The 25,454-nt window shown below is 36.5% G+C and overlaps 3 protein-coding genes across 3 annotated transcripts in view; all 3 read right to left on the bottom strand.

The window, feature by feature from the left end:
* mRpL15 (mitochondrial ribosomal protein L15) overlaps positions 1-25,454 on the bottom strand; it is a 61,457-nt gene that overhangs the window by 32,671 nt on the left and 3,332 nt on the right. Inside the window, exon 2 of the mRNA XM_089099808.1 lies at positions 3,204-3,357. Within this exon, the coding sequence (XP_088955934.1) occupies positions 3,204-3,299 (96 nt within the window). The 5' untranslated portion in view covers positions 3,300-3,357. The remainder of the gene's footprint in view (positions 1-3,203; positions 3,358-25,454) is intronic.
* LOC148944134 (uncharacterized) lies at positions 18,756-19,220 on the bottom strand. Its single transcript, XM_089099836.1, has one exon. It carries the CDS (start codon positions 19,218-19,220, stop codon positions 18,756-18,758), a length of 465 nt encoding a protein of 154 aa, XP_088955962.1.
* On the bottom strand, positions 23,418-24,491 carry LOC148944135 (uncharacterized). The gene has a single exon (XM_089099837.1). The coding sequence runs from the start codon at positions 24,489-24,491 to the stop codon at positions 23,418-23,420; it is 1,074 nt and encodes a 357-aa protein (XP_088955963.1).

A 25,454-nucleotide genomic window follows, 5' to 3' on the forward strand; every position in this document is an offset into this window, starting at 1 on the left:
CTATTTAAGACCCTCTCCTTTTTCCTCTTATGATTAACACCTTTTCAACACTTTATGACAATAGGTCGAAATTTGTCGATGACTTGACAGTTTTAAAGATATGTCATAAAAACATGTTTAGCAACCCAATGGGCATACTCCAAGATATTGCCTGTGAGGCCTCTTCCCTTGACATGACAGTTAACCCTTCTAAATCCGCAATAGTCTCAGTAAGTTTCCTTAAATCCCTCCCCTTTTTTTCTTGCTCCTATTCCTCCTGAAACCTCTGTCACATCTCTTAAACTCCTTGGTGTTACAATTTCTTCCAATTTGAAACGGGATGCCCAAATAAATAATATCCTACGACAAGCAAACTCCTCGCTTTCCCTCCTTAAACTCTTAAATAAGTTTAGTTGCCCCCAATCACATTTACTACAAGTATACATTTCTTTTGTTCGTCCCATATTAGAATATGCTTGTCCTGTGTGGCACCCTGGCCTCTCAAACGAAGCAACACAAAAAATTGAAAATGTCCAAAAGAGAGCTATAAGAATTTTTTTTAAAGAGGGCAAGATACCATATTTGCATTTGTTAAATATTTCAAAACTAGAGACCCTCGAGAGACGAAGAAATAATTTGTGCCTCCATTTTGCAAAAAATGCAATAACAAACCCTTAGATGGCAAGTACTTTCCCCAAACATCATTCCCCATCAAGATTACAGCTGCCTCAAGCTGTTTCTGAGCCCATCCCTGTTTTGTCCCCCATTCGCTGCGTTACTTCGAGATACAAAAGAACTTTTGTCCCCTTCATTACAGAAAAAATGAATAAAATGTCCCAATAGTTTCTTTTTTCCCCCTCTTTTTTATTTATTAGCTGATGGTGCTGCCCAGGTTCTTGCATTCATTTGTTTGTCCCCCCTTTTTTTTCAGTTCCCCCTTTAATTTTTATATATTTTATTTTTCGTTCTTTTTTTTTTTTTGGGGGGGGGTTATTTATTTATTTTTGTCCCCTCCCCCCCTTCTTGAAAAGTTTTTATTTTTTTAACTCTTTTATTGACTTACTGTAGTTGAATTATTGACACTTTCTTAGTGTCCTTTTTAATTTATATGCATTTATGTCAAGCTCTTTTTTTTGTGTATATTCGCTTATTCCCCCCTTCCTTTTATTATATCTGTTCTAATTCTTTTTCTGATTCGTATTTGCGTAAGTTTAGTTTGACCAGTTTTTATATTTTTAACTTTTTGATTGACTTTTTACAGTTTTAATTATTAACTATCTCATGATTGCTCATTATGATTTTCCTGTTTTGTTGTTGTCGTTTGAATTTTTTACCAGTTTTAGTGCAACCATTTATATTGTCGAATCCGAAGTCCAAATTCGGCCCTTTATGGGCTTGTGATAGTGATCTTTTTGAAATAAATATCTCTCTCTCAAAGCGGTCTACAGCTAACTTCAAAATCTGTCTTGTGAAACACTGCAAAAACGTCACATCAGTCCAATGCTTCGATCCTAAAAATTCAAAAAGTTGTCGTGCTCACGTCTGATTATAATATGACTATCAAATAAGGAAAAACTCTAATAAATTCCCCCTGGTTTATGCTACACAAAACTTGAAAGACTGATAGATCATCCTTTGGATTTTTTAAGACTTGTTGAATCTAAACCAGAATGGGAAAACTTGCTTTTCATCTATTTTTTAGTAATATTTTTCACAAACTCAAACAGAAAATTTGAGAATTTCGGACATAAAGAAAGAAAAGTTGAATCGTTTTGGAGAAACTATTCCAATACAATTTTTGACACTAAAGTCAAAAATCCAACTATAATACTAGACCTTTTCTACACAGACAAAAAAAAATCGACTCAGCTCTAAATGGCCGCCTGAAGATATCAGGAGGAAAAACACGGAAAGCCTCGAATGATTTGTCCCCCCCCCCCCCATCACACGTTGCACTCCCAGCCGAGGGCAGAAAATCAGGAAATCAGTACCTGCGCTACGCGGACCATTAGTTAAAATACGAAAAGTTTAGTTTAAGATGAAAAATAAACAATATTAATGAATGTTTGTGTATAGTTTTCACGATTACTTGTAAATAATCTGGAGTTGTCTTCACAATTCCATAAGCCAGTAGTATTTTGTAACTCATTAAAGCAAGCATGATCTCCCTAACAATACCAATGTTAAAAAAAATTACTGAATATCAGGCTATTGAAACTACATTGTGTTCTAAATATAAGTTCAATAATTCAATACAGTCCAATCATTCAGTAATATTTAACATGGTAATTCAGCTATACAACATTTCAATAATATTCTATATTTCAGTAATTCAAAGATGATCTTCCTAATGATACCGATGCTCAAAATTTCACTGAATATCAGACCGACACAACTAGGTTGCGTTTGTGTTTTTGAAGACAACACTCATTAATAATAATTAATTAGCCAGTATTATTTATGCTCTAAAACATCACACATTACGAACATTTTTGTCTTTTTTTACGTTATGTGCACAGAAAAAGCTAAAAAAAACTTAATCTATAGCTAATTTCAGCATGTAAGTAGTTGAGTCTGTAGTTATTAGTCATTTTAAGATGGATGTAAGGTAGTAACAAATGAATACTTATAATTAATAACCATTGGGTTCTGGAATTCAACCCCAAACTGAATGTTTAAGATATAATGATGCACAAAAAAGGGAAAAAGCGCAAAACAAACAAACCTTCCTCTTTTCAACTCTATCTTCTAAGCTGTTAAAGCAAATAAAAGGAAAAAAAATCATAAACAAGCGAAGCTTCTTATTTCCAAAACTATCTCTTAAGATTCTAAAAAAAGCGAAAATAAGAACAAAACAAATAAATAAAGAAAAACAAATAAAAGCAGAAAACATACAAACCTTCCTCTTTAAAAAAGTAAAAAAAACGCAACAAATAAAAGAGAATAACAAATAAAAGCAGAAAAAAACAAACATTCCTTTCTCAAACAGTCTCTCTTAAAGAAATATCGGATCTAGAAAAAAAGAGCACAAAACAAACATTCCTCTTTACAAAACTATTTCTCACGTTATAAAAAAAGATGGAAAACAGAACAAATAAAAAGAGAGAAAAAAAAACAGAAAACAAAAAGACATTCCTTTCTACAACACTCTCTCTTAAACAAATAATAATAATAAAAAAAATAACAAAACAAGAAAAACAAACAAAAGTACTAAACAAACAAACCTTCCTCCTTCCAACACTATCTCTTAAGTTGTTAAACGATATCCTAGGTAGATTACGAACCAAGCTTAGAGCCTTATCCACACCAGATGAAGTCATGATATCAACAAGTGAGGAGAGCTATCACACATAAAACATATGACACAACTTTAACAACCTGAAATACAAAGCTCTCTTTATTATTAAAGCAAAATATCTTAAATATTAAAACAATTTACTTCAAGAAACTATAAATTGACCAAATATTATCTATTTTTACATCTGCATTTACAACTGCCAAAATATTGAGTAAGAGAAAGAGTGAGGTAGGGTCTTGATGGGTACAAGATCTGATCATACAAAAAGCCCAAATTTAGCACCAAATGTATCTTTTTTCTTTATTCCTGTTTCTAAGTGCAAATTACTTTGCAAAATCTTCATGTGATATAATACATTTATTACCAAAGGCATTTTTGTCTTTCACCATTTAGCACAGACAAAAAATTAATAATAAAAAAATATTTTTGAAGGAAAAGCTTCAAAAAAAATAAAGAACGAGATCTAAAACATAAAACAAACAAAAAAATTCATATAATAATTCACCCTTAAAACAAACAAAAGTTAATATGAATGAGTAGATTAACCTAAAAGGAACAGATATTTAAAAAAAATACAGATAATCAAGTCTAACTTGAAAAAAAGAAACAAAACAGAAATTACTGCAATTAAAACTTGGGCTACTGCTCTCTTAAACCCTCCAAAGGCAGGAATATCACTTGCGCTTCACTAAAAACGCTTTAAATTTCAAATAGTATATTTTGTATTTTCTGCATCTGCAACAATAAAAAAAAAAAAAAAAAAAAAATAAATCACTAGCTAATAAATATTTAAAAATAAGAGCCATGATAAGTAGAAGTGCAGCAACAACCTCCTCAAAATTTTTCGAATATCAGTGCCATATCAAACTATTCAAAAAGATAGGCTTTTCAAACAGTGTTTATTTTTTCTGTCAGGGCATCCACTGCAAAAGAGTAGAAAACTACAACAATAATCAAAGATATCCTTTTTTTCAATGTATTAGTGTTGTATGTTTGTGTATCTAGCGTTGTAATGAAATGTGTTATAACAATTAGTGTCGTGATGTACATAAAAAAATAAATTGTTTTTATCAGAATAATCTATATAAATTTGTCACTTTCAATAATTTTAGTACCAATTTTTTCAAAAGACACTTTTTTTTTATCAAAACTTTTTGATTGGCTGCTTTATAATCAGTAAACTGGAAGAGTATTAGTGAAGTCTTAAGCTTTTTGCTCAAATATTAGGATATGTGATTGGAAGTAACATTTCAGGCAAAAGTTGAATATCCATTCAAAATGTTTGGTCAGTTATAGCTTTATGCAATACTTTCAAAGTAGTGTTTTATTTTAAAGCAACGAGCAGGAACGGGGACTTTCCAGTCCAATGAACTACCATTTGGCTTAATTTTTGGTCTTCTGTGTTCTGAAGCCTTCACAATCCCAGTCCTATAAAAAAAAAACTTTGAATGTTATGCATGTTAATACGCAATTTTATCAATAGAACCTTTTAAACTTTTGCTTGGCTACAGTTTGGGTGTTTAGACAAATAAATGCTTATGCCACTAAAAAAAGCTTTCAAGACCTGATCTAGCCAAAATTAATTTCAATTTAGTTTTAACTAGTTTCCACAACGGACTGTAAGTAAGGAGTAACTGAACCTCTAAAAAGAAGAAGGGATTTTGATAATCATTAATACATCAAAAGAACTGGCTTTTTATGCTAATTCCAAATATGTCATTTTTTTCTTTGCTCTTTTCGTTGATTTGAATCATCGCCACTTTGGGATTCCCTGGGACATCCTAGCCCACTTTCTTTTCTACTTGCGATTCTTGGTTTTCTTTTTATAGTAGTAATGGCGAGGTTGCTCTGGTGGCATTAGGGATCCCCAATAGTGGCAAAGGTGGCATAGGGACCACCCTCCTTGTCAATGCCCATCAAAAGCTACTTGCCTGAGATAATTTGTCTTATTTTCATAAAAGGGAGAAACACACTCAAAAAGTGAAGCAACCTGAATGAAAATCCCACCACCAGATTCAGCATGTTTGAGAATCCTGCTGTAGAGGGCACAAGTTCCCATCTACAAGAGTGTAGAATTATTTTTTTTTTGCCAGAAGAACAATCTTGGATGTGTGTTTACTGGTTGCTTTTTTTCTTTGTTTGTTTTCCCCAGGGGTGATCATATCAAACCAATGGTCCTAGAAGATTGAAAGAGGGTTCATTGAAATGAAAATTAAAAGCTCTGACACCCCTTTTTCTCCAAAGACATCCAATAACATTTTTTAAATAACCATTTGGTCCAGCATAGCTGAAAGGTTCAATACCTATATCTTTGGGTATGGCATAACCCCTAGAGCTTCTTGGTATAGAACTGTAAGCTATACAGGGGGGGGGGGTAGATTTTTGCAAAGGGAAGAGGATTTCTCACAGGGAAAATTTTCCAGGTGAAAATTTACACTGGGAAAGTTTTCCAAAATTCACATACCAAACTATTTTTATTTGTCTTACTTTATCTTTGGCCACTCAATTTTGAATGTGGAGAAAATATTTCAGGAGAAATTTTTAGGGCAGGGGCAACTGCTGGGTGAGGAATTTTCCATAGAAGAAACATTTATTGGTGGGAGGAAATTTTACAGGGAATTTTTTTTTGTGGGAGATTACATGGGGGTAATTTTCCACAGAGAGGAGAGGGTGATTTCCCCAAATATTTTGAAAAACGATCAGAAATGAGGATTTAACTAGGATCCTATTGGACTAGGAGCATGCAGACTTAATTTTCAAGCCATTTGATATTAAAGTGCTTGGCCTTTTTTTTAGCCTCATTTTCAGGTAAACTGCATTTTTTCAGTATAGTTTCATATTTCGGATTCCCTTGCCCAAATTTCTTAAGGATGTAAGCTACAAACCAATCAGAGGCAGTGCTCTACCATTGCCTGAAGAGAAGAGCCATAATACTTCAATGAACTATTTGTTTGTTTGTTGTTATTAGTCAAAAAAACTTTTTGCCAAAAATAAGTTTTTCAAAAAAGAAGTAAAGAACTATATTAAACCAAAAATGAACAAAAATAGAATCAAATAATCTACCAAGCATAGGCTACAACTACTACAAATCAGTATCAATAAATAAATGAAACCCAAAATAAACAGAAATTAAAATAAGTCAAACTCAAAACGAGCATAGATTAATCTGAGTAGGGTTCTAAACCCTATGCTTTCTAAAAGCCAGAATATAATTTGTACTTTACTGAAAAAATTCAAATGAGTTTACTGAAAAAATGCGCATTGTCAGTTTAACATACACATGCTAATATTTATTCCTTAAAATATTAATTAATTTTTGATTTCTTGAGTTATAAAAGTGAAAACATTTAAATGAATTTTACTTTTTTTCTTCTGGGTGTGAGATGGGAGTTAGTTCCCCTCCAATCACTTTCGACAATTAAAAAGGCCACTACACCTCTCAATTTCCATTCGAAGGAGCCCTTTTTAAAGTTTCTACAAAAACACTTTCTATGAGCACCTCATTTGCTACCATGACATAGGTTACAACCCCTACATTGAAGGGTGTGGGGTGGTTGTCCTGCTCAAAGATATAATACCCAGAGCTTTCAACTACGATGATCGTAATGGCCAACTAAAAGTTTTGATTAGATTTGTTTGACGGAATGGTTGGCGTCGTACGGGAGTTTGTTGCCTTCTAATCCCTTTCGAGTATTAAAAAGGGCACTAGTCATTTAAATTTCCAATTGAATGAACCCTTTTTGAAGTTTCTACAACAATGCTTTCTATAAAAACCTTATAAACCCCCAGGGCATAACTTACAACCCTTGCCCTGCGGGCTGTGGGGGGGGGGTTGTCATCCTCAAAGACCTAGTTTTCAGAAGTTTCAACTATGTCAACAAAATGGCTATCTCAAAATTTTGATTGGATGTGTTTGGGGAAAAAAGTGGGCATGAGGGGGGAAGGGGGGGGTAGTTGCCCTCCAATCACTTTTGAATATTAAAAAGGGCACTAGCCCTTTGAATTTCCAATCGAATGAGTCTTTTTTGAAGTTTCTACGACAATGCTTTCTATAGAAATCTTATATGCCAGCAGGGCGTAACTTACAACCCTTGCCCTGACGGCTGTGAGGGAGTGTCCTCCTCAAAAATATAATTTGTATCTGGAAATCAACTATGCTGAACAAAATAGCTATCTCAAAATTATGATTGGATGTGTTTGGGGAAATGGTGGGCGTGGAAGGGGTGTTAGTTGCCTTCCAATCACTTTCGACTATTAAAAAGAGCACTAGCCATTCCTATTTCCAATCATATGAGCCCTTTTCGAAGTTTCTACGACAACTCCTTCGATACGAAGTGCCCTGGTATGAAAAAAATAATAAATAAAAAAAATAATACACTTTGTCAACATTATTCTTTACTCAGGCAGCGCAATTGCGCTGCCTATGATTTCTTTCCTTAGAGCCACTTCATATGGAAGGAGTTGAATTAGAAACTTTGGGAGAGGCTTAGTCAATTGGAAATTCAAAGTTCTAGGACTCTTTTGAAGAGCCAAAAGCAAATGAAGGGCAACCAATACATTATTATGCTTTTTTAGCTTCTGTCCCCCCCCCTCCCCAAAGACACGCATAAAAATTGTGTAGCCGTTTTATTCAAAATAGTTCCAAAGGTCAAATAATTATACCTTCAAAGATAACAAGACCCCTCACAGCCCCTATCACAAAGGTAGTAAGTTATGCAAATTCCCCACTGTTTATATATAGGGTATGTTTTTGGGTAAGGGGGAGGAGGCGTTTTTCAACATGGGCTGCCAAAAAGGCTTAGTGCATTAAAGTCAAACCTTTATAAAATTTCGGGGGGGGGGGTGTTTAAAAAATCAAAACACACTATGTGCATGCTGGTTGTCAAAACAGCACATCAGCAGTGTCTCAAGAAAGGTTAAGGGTATTAAGTTGAAACTTTCCAGGCATGTTGAAAGAGATTTTGGAATGTGATCAGAGGGCAACCAGCCCTTTCACCCTCCTTAGATGCCCCTTCTCTATGCTAATCAAATTGTTGTGAAAACTATTTTTATCAAAATGTTCACAAGATCTTATTACTATGCCTCATGGAATGACAAGACCCCCACAACCACTGGGACAAGTCTTGGAAATTATCCAATCTGTTCATTATTTTCACATGGGATATATTATTGGGAAATGAGAGAATGTTTGATCCAAAGTGTGTTCAAAAAGGTTAAGGGTATTAATATGAAACTTTGGGGATTGGTTGAAGGATATTTATCAAAATCAGGAGATGATAAATGTTAAGAATAGCAGGTATACATAAGGAGAAATGTTAGAAAAAAAAGACGCACATTTTTAGATGACTAATTTTATGTCCTTTTCATATCCCCCCCTTATACAGCCCTAGGCTATACACAAAATAAATGAAAAACCATACCATTAAAATCTTTTTTTTAAATAAGTAGCCGTATTAATATGTTTTTTCATTGACTAATCTGTTGTGAAATCAGTTACTCTGTGACTTTAGAGATATCCAGTTTAGCCTGAGTGATTGTGCTGTATTGGATCACCAATCACCAACAAAAATAGTAGTTTATAATGTACCCCAGAGATATCTACTCAGGAGTTAAAAGAAGGCCTTTCAGATAGGGCTGGAAACACAATCCCAGTTGAGGATGTTACCCAACTTGGAAAACCCAACTCTAATGGCCTAAAAACTAGTAGATCCTTCTTATTCACACTGAAGGATAAAATTGATATCCCAGAAAAATTATTCCTATTTGGGCAAATCAAACCACACAAGGAATACAAACCTAAGACTATTCAGTGTCAGAAGTGTTTCAAACTGGGACACACAACAAACAAATGCAATGAAATTCTCCAAGAGTGTAGTAATTGTAAATCTTTCCATCATAAAGAGCTGACAACTTGCAACAACACTCAGCCTACATGCATCAATTGCAAAGGCCCACATGAATCTACAAATAAATGATTATGCCCTGCATACAAGAAAAGAGCTCTAACACTCCAAATATCAACAGAGAAGGCCATCCCATACCCCTTTGCAGCAATGGAAGCAAATGCTGCCCAACAATACCAAATAAAGCCTGTAATGAAACCAACCAAAACCCCCCCGTCAAATGCCCCCACTGCCTCCCGCTCCCCATCTCCAACACCCTCTGCTCAGCCCCCTCGCGCACATCCCTATCAGAAGCAATCACCAAGCCAACAAGCCTCCTTGTCTGGTGAGATGAGGCCAGCCTGGCCCTCCCTCCCAAGAAGAAACAAACCAGAAACACTACCAGGAATTAATCCATTAACCAACAAACAGGATGCACTACCAAAAATGCAATCCCCAAATATATGCTTATTCATTCTAAACTGTAATGCAGTTCAGGCCATGAACATACATCAACTACAGAATACAAAAATTATTGCAGAATTGGCAAAAATTTACATCCCAGATGATATGCTCATTAAAGCAAAAAACGATCTTGCTTTACTCTTAACAAAGCTGAACATTGATACACATTCATATGAAGAATAAATCAACAACACAACATTTATCAATACTCCAATGGAAAGTAAGATCACTCACAGAAAATAAGCTAAATGAACTAACATCATTTATGAATAATAATTCAATTAATATTGCTTGCCTCCAAGAAACTCATTTAACCCAAAATCAACAAATTAAGTCTCTGGGATATACTATCCTGAGAAAGGATAGATATTCAGAGAGAAAAGTAGGTGGTGTAGCTTTATTAGTTAATAATAATATAAAATTTTGTGGCATCAATTTTCCAGATTTTGAAAATGATGTTGATGTAATTGGTATAAGTGTTTGGCTGAATAATTTAAAAACCTACATAATAAGATTTTATAACACTAATGGCCAAAATGATGCAAAAGATGCCAAGGATTTATTTAATTATATAAATAATTCTAATATGTTAAAAAATATCATTATTTGTGGAGATTTCAATGCCCACAGCCTTTTGTGGGGGAATAAACCAGCAAATAAAGCTGGTAAATTTATTGAGCATATGACTTCAAATAATAATGAATTAGTTGTTGCTACCCCTCCAAACCTGAATACTTATTTCAACCCCAAAAGTGGCAATTTCTCCACAATTGACCTACAAATTGTGTCTTTAAATTTTTTGAACAAAATTTACATAAATAAAATTGATAGTCTATGTACAGACCACTTTGCTATAGTTTGTTCCCTAAATGAACCTGTTGAAACTTTATCTTATACATCCAAATATATCAACACTAAAGCAAATTGGTCTATTTTCCAAAATAAGCTAAATGATGAAATTACAAGTTTCACCCAAAGTTCATGCATTTCTAACACAACAGTTGACACACATGCTGAAGCATTGACATCTTTATTAATAAATACAGCTAATCATGCTATCTCCAGGACAACACCTAAGAAAACATTCCCTAAACAAATTCCTAAAGCATGGTGGACAAATAAGTGCCTAAATAAATGGAGGATAAAAAAGGCAGCTAGGACAGAATTCATAAAAAAACCAACACCTACTATATATTTAAAAAAATTACAAGCAGAATCTAATCTAAAAAGGACTATAATAGATGCTAAATATAAATACTGGAATAATTTTGCAAATAATCTCTTCAGAGAAACAAATGAGCCAATTATACATAAAGTCATAAGCCACATATGTGGGAAAAAGACTTCTCCCAACCCACTCCTGTATGAGCTTATACATAATAATACCCATTATGACAATGATAACGAAAAGGCTAACCTATTTGCAACTCTTTTTGTTAATAAGCTAACATCAAATACTCAAAGCAAGCTGTCCACAATTCCTATGAACCCTAGTTACCAACCACGCCCAGGATCCGAGTACATAACTAATCCATTTTCAATCCAGGAATTGAATAATGCAATACATCATATTAGGTCCAAAACTAGCAGTAGCTATGACAAGATACACCCTACATGGATAAAGAATCTCACACCTTCATACAAACAAGAACTGCTAAATTGTTATAATCACGCTTGGGCATCTTCTAGGTTCCCCAATATATGGACATGTGCGTCCCTCCTACCAATCCTAAAGAAAAATAAACCAAAAGATAACCCTGAGTCTTATAGGCCCATAATGATTACAACTGTGATGGGGAAAATAATGGAGAAAATGATTTATCACAGACTCCTCTGGTTTGTTGAGAATAATAACATGATCCCACACACTCAAACTGGATTCAGGAATTACCACTCCTCAACAGATGCTTTCATTTTGCTAACAAATGCAATAAATGAATCTTTCTCAAAAATAATATCCTAGTGGGAGCTTTCCTAGATTTTGAAGGAGCATATGACAATGTGAACCACCAAATCCTTTTAAATAAACTTGCAAGCCTTGGAGTACCTCCTAAGCTAATATCCTTTATTAAATCCTTCATAGAAGTGCGAAGTTTCATTGTTTGTGTTGATTCAGCCTCTTCACACCAAAAGACGATATCCAAAGGCCTACCTCAGGGAGCAGTCCTCAGTTGCCTCCTTTTTGCCCTATATCTCTGGGACATGAACCTACGCCACACTAATCTACAATATGCTGATGATCTGGTGCTATGGTCATCTGGCAACACCTTTCAGATAGCACAGTCAAATCTGCAAAAGTCACTTTTCCAGTTTGAAAAATTCTCTCAACATTCAGATTTACCCATTGCACCCACCAAGTCAAAAATAATCCAATTTCACCGGAAGCAGAAACCATGTTAATGCAAAACTAACTCTAAATAAAACAACTATTCCAGAAGATAATAATATTTATTACCTAGGTCTCATGCTTGACCAAAAACTTAATTTTCACCTCCACATTTCAAACACAATAAAAAAATGTTATAGAAAAGCAAATATACTAAAAAGACTTCTTTCCATACCCTGGGGTTGCAAGGAGAAAAACTTATTCCAGTTTTTTAAATCACATATAAGACCCCATATTGACTATGGGCTCATTGTCTATGGTGCTTGTGCAAAGACCCAGATGCAAAAAATTGAAACAACACAAAATGATATAATACGTCTCATATTTGGTCTTAGGAAACCCACAAGCACCAAGTTTCTGCTTATGGAGAGTGGATTAACAACAATAAGAGAGAGACGTAGGTTTCTCTTGATAAAACATCTTACAAAAATTGAATCAAATAGCTCACACACATTACATAATTGGTTAAGAAATCCAGCCATGAATAGAGGTATTGCAGATGAGTATGCCAATATTCAAAAGAAGTTCCCTGTACCAGCAAAGTCTATTGCACCTACTTTTCCCCAATCTCCTCCATGGAATTGGTCATTTCCCATAATAAATACTTAATTTTCAAAATGGAATAAAGATTTAACCCCCATTGCTTTTGTCCAGAAAAAATTTGCAGAACTTAATACAATTACCTATAAAAATCACTTCCAAATATTTGTTGATGGGTCAAAAATGGCTGAGAAGGTTGCAAGTGGTATTTTCCTTCCTCACCTGAAAATTGCAATGGGCGAGAGATTATTTAATAATTTATCTATAATGTCTGCTGAGTTAAATGCCATAATCATGGCATTAGAACACCTTAAGCAAAACCAACCTTTGATTGTAAATTCGAATAATATTATCATCTATTCCGACTCTTTATCAAGCCTCGAGTTACTGGCCTCAGCTCCTCAATATAAGTTGGACATTGACACTTATCATTGTCTCAGTATTATTGATAATCTTGCTTCAAGTGGCATAAAAACTTACTTTCAGTACATTCCTAGCCACTCTGGCATAAGTGGTAATCATCAGGTTGATGAAATAGCAAAAAATGCTATAAATATTGACCAGCCAAGTGGGAGACCAATCCCAATTAGAGATATTTACCGATGGAGGCTATCAGATATTAATTTTAATAAGATTAATCCTATCCTTTCCCCCTTTCCCAATAAGCATCTTTCTAAAATTTATCATAGAATTTGTTCTGGAACAAATGGACTAAATTTCCTTGCATTCTCATATAAGCTTTCTAATTCAAGTGTCTCAATTCCCCTTTCCCCTCTTTGCAGGCATTGTAATATGAATAATGAAACAATTGACCATTGTCTATTTGAATGTAATACGCTGACGTCTGCACAACATACCTTGCTTTGTAAACTGTTAAAATACTTCAAACACCACAAAATCCCACTATCAGCCAAGAGCCTAGCCAACTATACCTGCACACAGAGCATAGAAATCGACATCTATCATCTTATATTTGAACTCCTAGAGTCAAAAGATCTGCTGAAAGATATCTGAATATATCTAATAAATATGAGGCAGTCAAGCCAGTAGCTCTGTAGCCCACAGAGTGAAGCAAAAGGAAAAGGGCTAAATAGTTTTACTGAAAAGCCCGCCTGCTGTTAAATAGAAGAAGAAGAAGGATGAAAAAAATATGTTAAATGAGTTAAAATGTGAACAATAGTAGATGGAAACAAGATAATCTGATTACAATATTGTAAATATTCTGTATATTATAAAATAATAATTTTATTGCTTTCTATGTTAGTTTTTATATAGTTTAGGGTTATCTAAGACTATTAGTAAGAGGCGTGACACCTTTGAGTCAACTGGCAAAAATGCAGACTAAGTCATAAAATGAGTGCAAAATTAAAAATTTAAAAATGTTGCTTTTTGTACTAGATTGCCTCCTTCTGGAGAGCCACTATTCTCAACCTCTACCTCAAAGACACTATGTGTATTAAGGTTACAAAAAGGGCACACCTGCAACATTTTAGGAACTTATTAAGGGCATTTACTTGAAACAGCAACAATGACTACTTACAACTGCAACTATTAACTATTAGTGACTACTAGCTCTTTGACTAGCCTAGTGACTACTAGTAACTAGAACTACTTGCAAATGTTACTACAACCATTTCTGACTGCAACTACTTACAGCTGCAGCGATCACTACTACTTCTACTACTATTGAAATAAACCAAATGCATTTGAGTGTATCCAGGTTAACAAAAGGGCTTCAGGAGAGTCCAAGGCTATTAAGTTGAAAATTTCAGGATACGCTGAGTGGGATTTTGAACCAAATCAAAAGCCTATGTGGATCCAGTAATTCAAAAGGGTGTATCTGCAATATCTAAGGAACAGAATTACTGGGATCAGATCCTGCAATGCAATCCCAGTAATCAGTTAAATCGCATGGTGACACAGAACATCATTGTGGGAGGATCCTCTATAGGAGGACAACTGCAGCAGGGCGTAAGATCCAGATCTATGGACAATGGCCTCTGCAAAGAGCTGCGTCAACCCTTTCAGGGTACCTGTAAGACTGGGGACCTTGTGGTCAACTCTAATCCCACTTGAGGAGTGGTGCCCCTCAAGGAAATTATAGCCTATTAAACAAAACAGCATTTGCATGGGATTCTGATTAATGGATAACTCTTCTGGATTTGGTCTGTTTTGATGGGCATTTTTGGGCTGGTATCCTCTTCCTAGGTAATTTATCTACTATGGGTTGCCTCCCTGTAATAGCATAATATTGTAGACATGAATATATAATGAGCTGGAGGTAATAGGCTTGGAGCCGTCTGTGCAGGATTTTGACTCTTGTTGATAAAAGAACATTACCAAGTGCTGAAAACCATGTTGTGACCAAGATGGACCCAGAATTGCACAAAGCCTTTATTCATACTGGAGGTACCCGGGACTTCTTGCTGTCTGCTTCTAAGCCAGCTCAAGAGGACTTCAGTGTAGACTTGAGAAGATATGGTGATCCCCATCCTGCCCTGGTATTCAGGATCATTGCTTTTCCTGGGGTCAAAATAACTTCAATGATTAAAGAACATGAAAATTGGAACATGGAATGTTACAATGTTGAAAAATGACTACCGTAGTGACATTTTGAATGACGAATTCAGACAATTTGAACTGGACTTATTAGGAGTCTCAGAAACTCATATCCCAGGGGTAGGAAGCATAAAATTAGGTGATAGAGAATATGTTTACTCAGACAGGAAGGATGGGGTACATAGACAGGGAGTAGGGACCATAATGAATAAGGAAGCTGCTAAGTCTTGTTTAGGCTGGGAAGGTATTAATAATAGAATACTAATTGCTCATTTTATGACTAAAATGTTAAGGGTATCAGTTATAGTAGTATCTGCCCTTATTGAACCAATTGACAGAGATACTAGTGACTCAGACAAATTTTACTTAGTTACAGGAGCAAAAAGACAGGGTCCCAGGTAGAAATATGGTGTTTTTACTAGGAGATTTTAGCACCCAGGTTGGTAGAAATAGGGATAAATAGTATTCTAGCCTTAGCAAATTTGGCATCGGAAAAGAAAACAGTAATAGCTACAGAATTTTACAATTTTGTAGGAATAACAATCTACATATAACCAATACAGTTGACATGACCAATACAGATAGCCCATAAGTTGACGCAGTATTCACGCAATGGTAAGACGGCAAATCTTATTGGTTATATTATAGTAAACCAAAGACTGGTAGGATAAATACAAGATACTAGGGTATATAACAGTGCTGTTATTTATGTTAAAGTAAAGATCACCATCTTGTAGTATCTAGGGTTAATTTAAAGCTGAAATTTGGTAAGAGTAACTACCTCCCGGGAAGCTATGAAGTTGGTAGACTCCAGGATGAGAATTTGAGAAACTTTCCAGGAACAGTTGAACACTAAACTTGAAAGTTTAAAATTTGACAATGTGGAAGATGGTTGGAATATTTTTAGAAAAATATTTTGTGAAGTTGCTGATGGTGTCTTAGGGAAGAAAGTTAAGACTGTAGCTAGGAATATTAGAGAAAAAGCTTTATGTTTATTAGAGAGGAGAAGGGGTTTGTATAAGAGTTATCTGAGTGATAGATCATATGAAAACAAAAGGAATGTAAAGAAAGCTGGGAGAAAGCATTAAAATATGAGGCAAGGAGGTGTGAAGTGGAGGCCATGGATAAGATTGCCAAGGATCAGGAGGATGCAGCTAGATGGCATAATAGTAAAATACTGTACTGGCATGTTAACAAATTGAGAGGGAGTAGTCAATCCAGACTTGTCCTAACTAAATATAGGAACAGGGCCACAATTAGTAGTAATGAGTAAAGAGTTAAAGAGAGATGGGCAGAACACTTTGAGAATGTGCAGAAGTGAGATACAGTTTCAGGAAAGGATATAAAGGAAGATGAAAAAGTTTGTGATACCTTGGATATGAAGGAAGATTTGTTTTTGAGGAAGGATTAGCAATAGTACTAAAAGAATTAAAAAATAATAAGGCTCTAGGTGCTGATAGTCTGGTAAATGAGTTTCATAAATATGATGGCCCTGAGGTTAGAAATAAGTTACTGAATATTACGAATATGATTTGGAAAGGGAAAGTACCTAATGATTTTAGGGAAACCTTAATTAAACCACTGTATACAAAAGGTGATAAGAGTGAGTGCTGTAATTATCAAGGCATTAGTCTGGTCTCTGTAGGTAGCAAATTACTTAGTAATATGATACTTTTTAGACTGAGAGATGCTGTTTGACAAAGTTTTAAGAGAAGAACAGTGTGGTTTTAGAAAAGGTAGAGGATGTGTTGACCAAATTTTCACTCTTTGGTTAATAATTAAGAAGTGCCTTAGTTGTCACACACCTTTGGTCTTCAGTTCTATAAATTATGAGCAAGCATTTGATTCCGTTGGTAGAAGAGCTTTAGCAAAGGTCTTATCCTTGTATGGTATACCAGACAAATACATTAATGTGATTAGTGCTATGTTTGAGAATAACACTGCTGTGGTTAAGGTAGGAAATGAGGTTATCATCTAGTTTTGTATTAAATCAGGAGTTAAGCAGGGTTGTGTTCTATCCCCCTTTATATGGATCATTTTGATGGTCTTTGTCTTAAGGAGCACAGGAAAGGCAATGGGAGACCACAGAATCAAATGAGAAAAACTCTCCTGGACTTTGATCATGCTGATGATTCGAGCATCCTAGGTGAAAGTGTGAGCAGAATGAATGAATTTTTGGAGGTTTTGTAAGTTCAGGGTGCTAGAATAGGTTTGAAAATTAATGTCAAGTAGACTAAGTCACTAAGGCTAGAAATAAATGAAGATGAAAAGGTGACATTGGGTAATGAAAGATTGATCAGGTGAGCAGCTTCACTTGCCTTGGTAGCATTATTAGTAAAGACTTTGGAAGCAGTGAAGATATTAAAAGTAGAATAGCCAAGGCTCAGGGTGTTTTTCACAGTTAAAAAAAGGTTTGGAAGAACAGGAAGATAAGTCTGCAAACCAAGATTAGAATATTAGAAAGTACAGTGATGACAGTGGTCATTACAGCCCTGAAGCATGGGTGCTTCAAAAATCAGATGAAGATTTACTAGATGTTTCCCAGAGAAATTTCCTGTGAATTGTTCTGGGTGCCTGGCTGACTGACCATATTTCAAACTGTAGGCTGTATCAAAAATGTGGTTTAATCCTGCTTTCTAGGGCTATAATGAAAGAAAGGCTGAGATGGCTAGGACATGTTCTGTGGATGAAGGATGACTGATTGCCTAAGATTGTCCTTTTTGGCCAGCCATCTAGGGCTAAGCAGAAAGCTGGTTGTCCTCGTCTGAGGTGGGAGGATGTCATAAAGAAAGATTTAAGGGAAATGGGAACTTCCTGGAAGGATGTAAAGAGGGAGGCTTTGAATAGATTGGGATGGAGCAGAAGGGTTTGCAACTTTGTTGTCCTCACAGCTTGTACATGCTAACTTTAAATATAGAAACATGGAATATGCTCTGTTTATTTTTTTGAACAAAGTAATAAAGCATTAGCTTTTATAGGCTATGTGGCAGTGAAATTTAGAAATAAAAACATTGATTAGGTGTCAAGAAATAGAGAATAGAGTTGGTTATATTATAAACAAGTTAGCCCATCATGGGTTGCTGCAACCTCAAAAGAACTGAAATTCAAGGAAAATTACTCATGCATTCATAGCAATAGCATTTTTAAATTTTAAATATTTGACAAAATTTCTACTGTGGACAATTGTCTCCTTTGAAAATTTCCCCAATGTAGAAAATAATTCTATACCTAAAACCATTGCAAGAGTGTAATCAAAGTGTACTTCATGAGTGGATTATCACTATTTACATATATACAGGACAGTTAACACATTTCATAAGTGGATCATCAGTATTTTCCTATATATAGGACAGTTTGGTTTCCTTGTTGGGTTTCACAAGATGTATTGGCAGCTGGGCATATTTGGGGGCTAAAGGAGGTGGGTGGAGCCTAATACACCCTGCTCGATGATGCTGGTTTGTCCCACTGTATCTTCAATGACTTGCTGTTCCAATCACAGTCAATACTAATAATGAGGCTGTTAACTAATTTGGCCAACATAGTAGATTCGCTGAGGGAATTTTCCACTGGAACAACGCGATTGGTGAAGAAGTTGAACATTCTCATACTTTCTGCTAAATTTTTGATGCAGTTTTATGGGATTTCCTCATGTTCTGGTGTATTCACTTTGATTGAAAATGGGCTTGATGGTGTCACTGGTCATGATCTTAAATGTGAGTATGACATCTCCTCTCTCTCTACAGTATGTTAGGGTAGGCAGGTCAAGCTTTTCTAGTTGTTGCTTGTACAAGATTTGTTTTTTGGCAAAAGAGAGCTTGGTTGCTCTATGTTGGACCTTCTCAAGTATCTCTATGTCACACTTAAAGTGTAGGTTGGCAATTGACATGCCAAACTCAAGATAGGGACGAACAAGGGCTGTGCAAAGCTTCTTGATAACTTTTAGTTGGCGACTTGTTACTGAACGCTTGATCAAACCAAGGACCTTGTTTGCTTTAGCTGCTTGGTTCCAACGGTGACTATGAAACTTAAGCTTATCATCAATTAATACCCCAAGATCAAACTCTTCCTCAACACACTGAGTAAGCATATTGGCACCTGCAGAGTCAGTCATGTAATAACTATGGCAGGGATTGTTTGGACCAAGATGAAGGACTTTGCATTTGTATAAGTTGAACTCAAGTGTCCAGGTTGTTGCCCACAAACAGAGGTTGTTGAGATCTTCTTGCACAGAAGAGCAATTTTCTGTAGAGGCTGCTGGACCAGAGTTTGGAATTGTCTGCATCCCTTGGGGAACACCACTCTTAATGTGACCTGGTGTGGAGTAGATGAGGTCACCTCTTTCATCATATACAGTGACAATCTGGATTCTATCATGGATAGGAAGCTGTGAATCCACTGGGCAACATCATTGTCTATCTGATATACTGACAGCTTGATCATCAGGTAGCAGTGAGACATTTCATCAAAGGCCTTAGCTTGATCCAGTAGGAACACGTCGACTGGGAAACCCTGCTCCAGCAGATCAGTTACAGATTCATAAGCTAGTATTAGATTTGTTTCAATAGACATGCCTTTCCTGAAGTCATGCTGACCACCAAAAAGAAGGCCATTCTTGGTCATATGCACTATGATTGACTATATGATTGAAGCATTGACTATCCCTTCAATAAGTTTGGCCACAACCAATGTCAGGCTAATAGGTCAATAGTTCTCAGGCTGGGTTCTAGATCCTTTCTTGAATATTGGAGTAATTGTGGTTGTCTGCCAATCTGCAGGTAGGCTACTAGTCTGTAGAGACAGCTTGAATAGAAAACAGAGTGGCTTGGCTACTATATCTGCAAGTTCTTTAAGGAGCCTGGGATGTACACCATCTGGGCCTTTAGCTTTGTTGGGGTCTAGCTTACTCAGCCTTTTCTTAATCTTGTCCATTGTGATGTAAATTGTTGTCATTGGGTGCTTGACCACCCTGTGGGCAGGGCATGGTGGCTTGTTAGTGGGGTTCACTGAGAAATTAGATGCAAATGTTTTGTTCAGTAAATTTCTAATGTCCTCCAGATCGTCTAGCTTTTTTCCTTTAGGATTAAGCAGGAATGGCATAGTTTGTCTACTCTTATCTTTAGCAGTTATGTATCTCCACAACCTCTTTGGGTTGTCTTTTATGTTGCCAAATTATCTTCATAGTCAGCTATGAAGTGTCTAGTCAGTTGTCTCTGTTTATTCCTTGCTTTTGCAAAAGGATCCCAGTAGTGTGTGCATTTGCATTTCTTATATTTTGTAAAAGCCTTCTTCTTACAGTTCATAGCCCTTTTAATAGGCTGGTTCAGGTGTGGCAGTGTTTTTGGTGCCTTCACAAATGAACATGAAGTACATGTCCTCTCAGCTTAGAGCAGAGTATCCTTAAAATTTTGCCAGGCTAGCTCAATGTCTCCCTTGACAATCACTTGCTCCCATTCTACTGCCCATATTATCTCCATGACAATAGACATATATACATTTGATTATATACACAAGTATACATAAATGACTTATTTTGAGACTGCCTTTAAGAAGATAGAGTACCTTAAATCATTTTGTAAGCCTCAATGTTGGCTGACCATTGCAAAGATAAAGGAGCCACTAATGAATTCTCCTATTGGGCCACCATCAAAATCTGACAAAAATCTTGCAGAATTAAAAGAAAAAAAAATCTATTTTGTTGGCAAGCTGGTCAATCAAAATGGGTAGCACCACAGGGAAGACTCGACAGGCAAAATTATCAAATGATAACTGCTTTGTAATGATTCTTAGCATATTTGTAGCAGGCATGCTAGACAACTTTTAGAGACTGCCATTTCTTTAACTTTAAAAAGTAAATTATGCCCTATTTAATTGATAAAACTGAATTTCCACTTCTGATGATGTAAGTTTTGTGAAAACTAATTCTTCTTGGGTAACTAAATCATTTTGTACCAACTATTGGCTGGTAAAGCATGATGCTGAATTTAAACAGACAGTTTCACTTACAGGTGAGAGAAATTCAAGAATGATATACCATTGCTAAGTGCATGCCATAACAATCATTTTTTTTACTTTCACACTATTAATCTTGTCCTCTAAAACTTTATTTGCTCCAAAGTATACAAACATCAGTCAATTATGTATGTACAGCCTATAAAGATTGCAACTCCTGTAGTACTATATACAATTACATCAACTAATGCACAGCTAGAACTCCATCCAGGCATCCTTGTCAGAGTAATTAAGATCATATTTAGAATAAGCATCAAGGGGAAAATTAGATGGTAATACATTTTTTGGTAAATATTTTATTATTCTTACCTTATAGGCCTAATAGGCAAAAAAAACTGTAGTCAACGGATTTTTAATATGCTTTCACTTTTTTATTAACATGTTTAATATGATTTTAAGGTAATATTAATTTCCTTTGTTTCTGAAATTGTATGCCTCTGTATTTGAATATTTGTGATAATATTACTATCTATATTTTTATCCAATATGGTAAAATAGTCATATTGGACATGTTGTTGAAAATAAGATTGTCACCAATGCTAGATTCACATTGGTTTTTTGTCATATTCAAATCATATTACATAAAGGCATATGACACAAGAGAGTATAAAGACAATTTTGATTGGTGGATTATTTTTGCTGAAAAAACCCAAAAAACCTATTGGTTACCTATCTCAGCTGTCTGAACAAATTACCTTAATTCGCACTTTGGAGCAAATTAAGGTCCATACTGGATCTGTTGTGCTCCGGGTCAAATGATGGCAAAAATTCGTCACTGTGTTAGGGCCCAGTGACACGCCATAGGAGAGGTTTGCTGGAGAGATGCAATTTAAGCCCACTCGGTAGCGGTGGCGACGAGATAGGTATGGCCTGTAAAGATCATTCTTCAGTGGTTTAAAGCTGACGCTGCCACATAACAGCAACTTCATATAGAGTATGCGAGATGGTTGGGTATGACAAGCAGCATCAGCCTCCTAGCAAGACACTTATTATGATAAAGTTGGCATCAGTCAGTAGTTGAGTGGGACGGACAGTCCCACTCATATTTCCATGACTTGTTATTCCATTCCATGTCAAGTCTGGATTGGAAGGACGCAGCAGTAGGTGCGGTTGCCATTTCAGCTTGAAGGCTATTCCAATCATTGACAACACTCTTGGAGAAGAAGTGTTGCCACGTTTGTGTTTTAACAAAACATTTTGACAGCTTATGTGAGTGTCCTCTTGTCTGGTGCTGACTTGAATGTTTGGTAAAGAGGGGGTTATTTGGTTGTGCGTTATACTTGTAGGTCAGCATCATATCACTATGGCGGCGTCTGAAGACGAGTGTTGGCAGCTGGATGCGTTCCAGTCTCTTGTTGTATGGGAGATCTCGTAGGCCAGCTATGCACTTTGTGGCATGTCTCTGAACTCCTTTAATTGGACTGGTATCATTCTTATAAGAAGGGGAGGTGAGACACGCACCAAAATCCAAAACGGGTCTAACTATAGCCGTATAGAGTCTTAGAAAGACTGTATAGGAACAGCTGATTATAGTACATTTGGAGAGACTAAGGCTTGAATTTGCTTTTGAAACTGCTTGTTGCCAGTGGCCGTGGAACTTCAGTTGTTCATCTATCAGCACTCCTAGATCTCTTTCTTTGGGACTTGTCTTTAGTACTAAGCTAGCCAGTGAATTGGGATCGGACATGCTATACTGGTGATGGAGGTTGTTGCTTCCAAAGTGAAGGACACTGCACTTCGATGTGTTGAATTCAAGTAGCTAATCTTGTGCCCACATTTGGATTTTATGAAGGTCACACTGCAGACTTTGTTGGTTTGCAGGCCCAAACAGCTTGGAGTTATTGGCATAGAGAGTGATGTTGTTTTCTGTTCCATTCATCATATCATTGATGTATATAAGGAATAGGGTAGGGCCCAAGACAGTACCTTGGGGGACTCTGCTTACAACATCACATGGTTCAGAGAAGACCTTATCGCCATTATTTGTGAAGAGTTAATCCTGCTGACTCCAACCAGTCAGAAAGTCCATGACCCAATCGACCACGTCCGAGTGGGTACCTGCTGCTGGAAGTTTCAATCTGAGACGGTTGTGTGGTACCTTGTCAAAAGCCTTCGCTAGGTCCAGTAAAATCAGGTCCACAGGGGTTCCTTTCTCCAGGTAATCTGTTATGGCGCTGTATATCTCAAGGAGATTGGTCTCAACTAATTTTCCTGGCAGAAATCCGTGCTGGTTAGGGGAAAGTATATTATTATTACGGAGATTTGTCAAAATATCAGCATTCACAATCCGCTCACGGGTTTATGCCACCGCTGAGGTCAGACTGATGGGTCTGTAGTTTATGGCTTTGGTGCGGTCACCTTTCTTGAATATTGGGGTGACATGAGTCAGCTTCCAGTCTTTGGGTACCTTTTTTGAGTCAAGCGACAGTTGGAATATATTGCATAGTGGTTGTGCAATTTCTTTGGCAAGCTCCTTCAATAGTCTTGGGTGCAAATTATCAGGACCGGCAGACTTATTGACGTCTAGCACTTCAAGTCGCTTTTGGACGACAGGGGGGGAGAGTAGAATAGGTGGCATTGGGTTAGGGATGTCGTATGGTGGACTATGAGGAAGAGGACCATCTGGTTCACTGGTGAAAACCAACGCAAACTGCCTGTTGAGGAGTTTGGTGATGTCCTTCAAGTTGGTCAATTCCTTGCTATCATCTGTACTGAGTGCTTTTACTGACCGTCTGCTATGGTCCTTACTTGATACATACTTCCAGAACTTCTTTGGGTTATTCTTACTATCATCAGCTAGCTTGGACTCGTACCGTGTGTAAAGTTGTTTAGTTAGGCTTCTTAGTTTGTTTCTAGCTTTTGCAAATTTTTGGTAGTGTTCTTCCTTCCCTCCTTTATTGTACTTTCTCCAGTACCGTCCCCTCCTGTTTCTTTCCTTGCGTATCTCGGGGGTCATGAAAGGCAGTGTTTTGGGCTTTGGCGTGAGTTTTACTGACATGTGTTTTTTTTTAAGTGTAAGTAGCTCGTCCTTTAGGTTAGCCCATTGTTGGTCGACGTCCCCTTGAAGTAAAGGTGACCAAACTATGCCTTCCAGCTCTTTTCTGATCGCCCTGTAGTCTACATAAGTTTTCTTTATGTAATCATTTTTTATCTTACGAAATGACACATTCACTTCTAGGATTATATGATCGCTCTTTCCTAGAGGAGGTAAGTAATTTATGTTCTGAAGCTGGTCTTTATCCCGTAAGAACACTAGGTCCAGTAGAGTTGGTCTCTGGAAAAGTCGGCCTCTAGTAGCTTGTTCGACAATCTGGTAGAGATTAAGGTTGTGAAGGCAGTCTGTGAATAGATTCGTGCTTCTGCTTCTGTTCATAAGTACAGGTATATATGGATATCCCTCCTTCTATATGAGGTCAGGTCAAGTTGAAATCACCAGCTATAAAAAGGTTCCCCATGTAATTCATAGTTGCTTTATGCAGCATTGTTGCTATTGTCCGCTCGGTTTCTTGGCAATCAGAGGGAGATGGGCTTCTGTAAATACAGCCTACTCTGGTTATTACTCCACCGCCGTCATCACATAGGTCAAACCATACAGATTCGACAAATTGTGAGTTACCTGGGAGACATAATGATCGTATACTATAACATGTCTTGAATAGCGCCAACGTACCACGCCTGCATTCTAAAGACTGTAGGTTTGACATGACACCATACCCTGGAATCTTAACATGGGAATCTTCGAGCCTGTTTCTACTGAACTTGGGACAAACTTCAGTCAATAGGACCAGATCATAATTTTTGGAATAAATCACGGATTTCAGCTCGTTCAATTTGTTAGGAAGTTGGTCGACGTTAGTAATTAGAGCATAAAAATCTGTACTTACTCGTTTTTGGTGTTGCTTACTCTGGTCGTTGGTCCCGTTGCCCGGTTGATCCAAGTCCTCATCTGTTTTGCCTAAAGTGGTTGCTGGTGCCTTCAAGTTAGCAGTGTAGTAGCTTCCAGAGCTTGTTTTGCTCTCCAATGAGCTGTCACTAGTCATGGATGAGAGTCTTTCCGTAGAAAAGCACTAACATGTTTGGTAACACCCATATTTACATTATTTACATAGTTCACAACTTGGAATTCTACATCTGCATCGGGTTTGGAGGAAAGACTTATCCTCTGCTTTTTGCGTTTTTTGACACAATACAAAGGTCACGGATTGCAAGGTTTTTTTCACTACCAGCTATTCTGTCCTTAAGCTCTGCAACAAGTGCTTTATATCTCTCTTGATCTTGTTTCGATCGATCATGGTGGAACTGTACTGCTCCTTTCCTTGAGAGAGACTCTTTCAAG

This window comes from Artemia sp. Qi Xiang Cuo, chromosome 14, assembly GCF_049724085.1.
Source record: "Artemia sp. Qi Xiang Cuo chromosome 14, ASM4972408v1, whole genome shotgun sequence".
NCBI classification, from domain to species: domain Eukaryota; kingdom Metazoa; phylum Arthropoda; class Branchiopoda; order Anostraca; family Artemiidae; genus Artemia; species Artemia sp. Qi Xiang Cuo.

Bases quoted from the DNA above. Each gene is read 5' to 3' on its own strand.
- LOC148944135 (XM_089099837.1), bottom strand. From the start codon at position 24,491: ATGAACAGAAGCAGAAGCACGAATCTATTCACAGACTGCCTTCACAAC.
- LOC148944134 (XM_089099836.1), bottom strand. From the start codon at position 19,220: ATGACTGACTCTGCAGGTGCCAATATGCTTACTCAGTGTGTTGAGGAA.